Source organism: Kogia breviceps, chromosome 4, assembly GCF_026419965.1.
Source record: "Kogia breviceps isolate mKogBre1 chromosome 4, mKogBre1 haplotype 1, whole genome shotgun sequence".
NCBI classification, from domain to species: Eukaryota; Metazoa; Chordata; class Mammalia; order Artiodactyla; family Physeteridae; genus Kogia; species Kogia breviceps.
The window spans coordinates 176,235,209-176,241,392 of record NC_081313.1 but is presented as its reverse complement, the minus strand read 5'-3'; the positions used below and the strand labels follow the sequence as shown (position 1 = coordinate 176,241,392).

The 6,184-nt window shown below is 56.5% G+C and overlaps 1 protein-coding gene across 1 annotated transcript in view; it reads right to left on the bottom strand.

Annotated features, from left to right (window-relative positions):
* MYO1F (myosin IF) overlaps window positions 1–5,884 on the bottom strand; it is a 32,856-nt gene extending 26,972 nt beyond the window's left edge. Inside the window, exon 1 of the mRNA XM_059063030.2 lies at window positions 5,075–5,884. Coding sequence (XP_058919013.1) covers window positions 5,075–5,077 — 3 coding nt within the window. The 5' untranslated portion in view covers window positions 5,078–5,884. The remainder of the gene's footprint in view (window positions 1–5,074) is intronic.
* Between the last annotated feature and the right edge of the window lie 300 nt (window positions 5,885–6,184).

Sequence of the window (6,184 nt, the reverse complement as noted above, 5' to 3'; positions counted from 1 at the left end):
GGTGGGAGGACAAGGTTGTGAGAGCAGGAGCACGGAGGTGTTGGCAAGTGTGCCCAGGGCAGAGGCTGAGGTTGGAGGAAGCCAGGACCTGGGGAGGCCTGGAGGTGACAGGGGCTGGTTGGGAGAAGCAGGGAACTGTGGACCGGACCCCCAGCTGCTGAAGAACTTCCACGCTCACTGGAGACTCAGAGGGACCCCGTGGAGAGCGTTGTTGACCTCAGGGTCAGAAGTTGGAACTGCAGGTCAAGGAGAGAGGACTGCTTTGGGGGAAGAGGGAAAGAGACTGCGGGGAGAGGAGAGGTCAGGGGAGTGTATTTCCTGTTTTCAAGATGGGGAGGCTCTCCAGTGTGTTCGTGAGAAGAATCCGTGAAATTCGAAATTCAGGGCTGAAGTGGTGTCATTCACGGACCCGGACCCGGTGGGGTTGCTCTTTCCCTGAGTAGGTGTGGGGAGGTTGGGTAGGGGTGTGTAGGGGGAACTGGAAGTGGAGTCTCTCTCTGAAGACCTCAAGGGGTCGGGCTTGGGTAGTAACCATGGTAACCGAGAACAACAATACATAACAATAGTTGACACCCCACTGACACTTATTCTGTGCCAGACTCTGGTCTAAGCTTTTCTCAGTGAATTACCTCACTGCTTCCTCTGGGCACATGCCGAGGTCAGTACTCTGATTAGATCCATTTTGCGGAAAAGAAAACTATGGCCCAGAGAGGTTAGGTATCCTCTGCAAGGTCACACAGCAGGAAGGGAAGCCGGGTCTATGTCGGGGTTGGGGGGTGGCCGGGGTTGGTGCTTCAGGTCAGATGAGAACAAGGAGAAGACGAGATTGGTCCTGTCCAGGGTTTCCCCTTTGGGGTCACCCCAGTCCCCATGCTCTTGGGACCCCTCAGGCTCAGCTGAGACTCAAGGCCACTTCCTTTCTCTGAGGTCAGAAGCCCTGAGGCTGGCTGTGTCTGGCTGGCTCTCCTGACCCCGAGGACTTGGTTCCTCTTCCTGTCCCTTCCTCCTTCCCCCACCCAGCTGAGTGGGCCTCTGCCTCTAGTAGCCCCTGCTATCTCTCCCTCTGTGTCTTGACCCAGGCACCCGGGACCCCCAGATCCATCCTAACTCTATGCGATCACAAAAACCACGGGGTTGTTTGTGGCAGAGCGAGAGGTTTTCCTCAAGAGGGTACAGTGTGGGGGAGTAGAGTCGACAATTTTGGCAAGGGATGGATTGGGTGTGAGGCCTGGCTTAACAGTTGGCTCTGTTGACCCCAGGGAGGCCACTTCATTTCTCCAAGCCTCAGTTGCTCCATCTGTAAAATGGATTCCATAATAAATCTCCTCTGTGGGTTTGCTAGGGGAAGTAAATGAGCCAGTGCTGAGAAAAGACGCACTGGGGTGCCTCAGGAAGTGGCAGCCGGTGGCCCCAAGAGCATTTAGTAGAAGTGATCAGTGGCTTGACAGGATAGAGGAGCCGGTCGATGTAGAGTCGATGAATGAATAAATGAATGAAGTATCATTGGGATGAGACTGCCCCCTGCCCTGTGTCACAGGTGTCCATCTCTCTGTGACCCCCAAGTCTCCAACCGTCAAGTTGAAGCTGTTTGTTCCTTCCTTGGAGGGTGAGGGTGCCATAAAGAGGTTGTGGTCATAGTTGACTACAAGCCAAGGGTGACTCAACTGGCTGGGGTTCTTGTGAAAGATAGTCAGGGGTCAGAGGTGGCTGGGATGGGAGTGGGAACGTAGATTCTCACTTCAGCTCTTCAGAGAGGCTCCTCTCAACCCACGGCAGAGGGTATGGAGGGGTGGAGCTTCCCTGGTGCCAAAGGAGGGAGGGCGAAGGTGATGGCTCCTGTACGGCTGGGGCATTGGAGCCCTCTAGTGAACACACTTCCTGAGCCCCTACCGTGCATGGAGGTAGTTGGCGACCAGGCCTAGACTCTGCCCACGAGTAGTTCAGAAGTGAGTTGCTCCGGGGAGACAGTGATCCCAATCAGACAGTGCTAAGGAGAGCCGAGGCAATCAGAGAAGGCTTCCTGTAGGAGGCAGGCTTTGCAACATGAACGTCCCAGACCGTGTCGGTGGTGGCAACAGGAGCCATGGGCCAGGAAGGCCTTGGGTGTGTGTGGGACACCAGGATCCTAGTTTCTTTGGAATAGAGTCCGGGTCCAAATGAGGCAGGGGTGGGCAGCCTGGAGAGTATGGGGGTCAGCCCACGCCCCCAGGTAGCCTCTCACCTGGCAGGAGGAGGAGGAGGAGGAGGAGGAGGAGGAGGAGGTTGTAGGTCAAGGTGGCTGTTAAAAGTGTGGCTCTGGGGGTCACTGAGTTGAAATCCGCTGCTATTTTGGGTTGTACGGCAGCTCGCCTAACCCCTCTGCCTCTGTTTTCTCATCGGGCAAATGGGAATATTGAGGGCCATGGACCTCACGGGGCAGTTGTGCAGATTCAACAAGGCCAAGCTTGTCAAGAGGAAACACTAGCTTCCCTCCATCGCCAGCAGCAGCAGCTGCAGCAGCAGCAGCTGCTGCTGCCTTAAGCTGGCCGGTCCCACAGGCACGGGGCACAGGGTCAGGAGGAAGGGCTGGATGAGGGTTTTGCAATTTGCCCTAACTGCTCTGGCCTCCCTGCTCCTGGGTGGTGATGAGCAGAGCCCCAGACTGGGGAGAACAACGAAACAGCCACTTCCTTCCTCGCTGGGGTCCTGTGCACTGTGGCTGCCAGCCAGCCGAGAGGCAGAGGCGAAGCTGCTGTGGTAGTGGCTGCCGGAGCCACCCTCCACCCCCGGCCACGCCCTGGCCCCTCGGTGTGCCCCTGGAGACTTGGTCCTACTGAATGGGGTTCTGGGGCTACACCCTGTGTCTCTGCACCATGCAAACAATATTCTCATCTCTAAAGGCTCTCAGGTCTCCCCCTCCCTCGGGAGGGGTGTCTCAGTTACCTTTTGGCCTAAACAGAGGCCGTTCTCCGACATATGGGGACCCTTGTCCTTCTAGAGTCTTTCTTCCTAACTCTCTCTTGACCTCCCAGCCTTTTACGTCCATCCCCATGGCCGCCGCCCCTCGATCAAGCAGCCACATCACATCACGTCTCCCTGCTTTATATCTGTACTTTCAAACCAACCACGAGTACCCTCAGGTCACCACCATTATCGACCGAGGGCAACCAATTGCTCCCTTTACATGCCCCCCAGCCAAAGCCAAACAGAAACTGCTGATAACCTCAATGCCAGCACCAACAGCTAACATCAGACAGAAAAACATTGACGGATTCCACTGCGTGTTTCCCTATCATCACTCACCACCATCACCACTTATTATCACCAGCAGCAGCAGCCCATAATAACCAACCACCGTGGACAATAACAACCACGATCACAATACTAGCCATCAACAACCACACATGACCCACTACCATTGAAGCAGCAGTCAGCCCTACCCCTTTCCAAAACCAGTGATGAGCCACCACTGGTCCCAAGACCGTCGCCAAACGTCAGCAATGAACAACCAACAGCAAACAAACATTATCGTGACCCCCTGACTTCAAATGATGACCAACTGCGATCCTTCCACAGATCAACCCTCCAGCTGAAAACCTAACTCCCACCATGAATGAGCATTTACCCATAGCGGCAGTTACCGTGTATTGAGCACATATTATGTGCTCTTTAAAGCACTTTACGAACATCGTTTCACTGAATCTTTCAACACGCTTCCTGGCACCCATCACACCTCCAGGAAGATGTCAGCACCCCTAGACAGAGGTATTGGCCTCATGGATGGATTCCACTTTTTTGTTTTTCTCTGTGGTCCTCTCGCATGAGTTTCTCCCTTCCCAGACACGGTAGGCCAAGCCAATCATTGACTAAGCATTTCACACGGCTTCCTTAAGAGGGGCTGCTTTTCTCTCAAGCAGCAAATCATTTCTTGTGTTCTTTTGATCAAGGAGTCTTCCTGGCTTGGCTCGCTCTGGGAAGAGTTTCCATCCCAAGCCCGGAGCTCCAGCTGGTGGTTTGCTTGTGAATTAATCAAAGGGGTCCTTGGCCAGGGAGGCCCAGTTTATCACTGACTTTCTGAAATCAGACGTTATCTCTCAGGCTAAGGCAATCCTTGCCTCTACCTTGGTCAGCCGCCTGCTGCAACTGCCAGAAACACTACGGTTGTCACCACCAGCTCTGTGACTGTCCCAGCCACCCATCCTCCTTAACAGAATGACAAAAAATGAAAGCTGAAGTGGTTTGCAGAGGCACGGAGTCGTGGGAGTGACATAGCCAGCCCAGGCTCCCTCTTAACGTGTGTGACATGATGCTACTGCATCTAGACCCAGGACCATGACAGTCTCCCCAACCCTGTCAGCACAGCCATCATCAGACCTCAGTCTCCCCAGGTGGCAATGCTTCTGGCTGCAGTGTTTTTCCCTGCCACCCTCCCGGAGAAGGGTACCGGTGGTGGTACGGACACGCTGCATCTCACCAACTCCTGCGTCTGTGATTGCTACAGCCAGACCACCCCGTCGCCCACACCGGCCTGCTGTCACGCCACCATCACTGCAACCCACCTCCCATTTGACCCATCTGACACAGCTTCCCCTCCCAGCCGTGGACGCAGAGGGCCTGAAGCCAAAACCCCCTGAACGTTCCAATGGAGGGATCCCCCAGACACCTTCCACATCTTGACAAACTTCCAAATATGACACATGTGGGAACTGAGACTCACAGAGGGGAAGTGACTTGCCCAAGGCCACACAGGGAGGTGAGGCACCAAACTCGGCTGGGAACTGGGTTCCCTAAGCCCCAGGAAAGGGATCTGTCCCTGTCCCTGCAGGTACTGTGTGAGCCCTTAGGACCACCTTCTGTCCTCCAGTTGCTGCTCCATCCTTTGGTGCCCCATCCCCATTCGGGCATCCTGTCCACCAGCCAATGGGAGTTGGGTCCCCTGTGAGGGATGCTGGCAGCACCCGAGCTGCACTGCGGGACCCCACAGGGTCTGCTGTGCCCACTCTCGTCATCCCACTTTCTGATGGTGGCCTCTAGGTACCTCCACCTGGCTGGTGCAGCCACCCCTGCACTTCAGGGCCCACCCTGCAGGACTTACCATGGTGGGGGCTGGTGTCTGGGTCCCTGGGGGATGTCTGAATGGGCTGTGGCTCAGGGGGCTCCAGGGGGCGGCTTGGGCATGGCCCCGTTCCTGCTGCTTCGGCGGACTCCCAGACCTAGTTCCTCTTATGACAGCCCCCTTCTCACTTCCTTTGGCGGGAGGGGCCGCGGCTAGAGGGGAGGGAAGCTGGGCCTGGGGGCGGGGAGAGAGCCCAGGCAGGGCCGAGGGTGCTGGTTGTTTGGGGCTCTGAGCCTGAAGGGAGAGGTTAAGGATAGATGACAGCTGCTGTCAGATCCCAGGAAGCCGCTTCTCCAACTCCTCCGGGACGCAGCTGCAGCAAACCGCACTGCAGGTCAGCTGACTGCAGGACTGACTGCTCCTTCCTGGGCTTCGAAACCACTTCAGACGTATGTCTCCTCTGGGCATCCCTGAGCAAACTCCCACCTCCAGAGCCACTTCGGCTGGTCCTTCCTCCAGAAGGGACCTCGGGAGCCAGGTGTGTTTGTGTCAAGGGAAGGGCAGCAGGAGTGGCGGGTACTAAGAACCGAGGGCACCTGGAAGGTCCCAGACTTCGGATGTCACATCTGGAATTAATGACCCCCAGCTCTGTTACTTCCGGATCTCCCCATTTTGTCATCATAAAACGGCGGCATCTGGCACACGTGGGATCCAAGTGTCGGCCCATCTCCGGATCTTTGGGAGACCAGCAGGAAATGGCAGCTCCTAGAGGCTGTCATCTGATACACATCGAGGAGGTGGCGGGGTAAGAAGCCGACCCTGGGTGAGCCTGGCAGGGAGGGCTGTGGCCAGGGGTATCCCTGGACTCCCGGCAGCACACCACACCCTGCCTAGAGGCTGGCACGCCGCGGCGCCCCCTAGTGGCCACATCTGGGGAGAGGCCCGTTTCTCCCTGGACCTCCCGCGCAAGTTTGCTCAACCGAGTGGCTTGGCTTCTGCAAACCTCAGCAATGCTTCCAGCCACTAGGAGTGGAGGAGTCTGGAGGACCCCCACCTTGTTGAGGGCGTCAGGGGAGGCTTCTGGGAGGAGGCGATGTTTGTGCTGAGAGGTGAGTTGGAGTTAACTAGGTGAAGAGGGAAGGGGAGGGT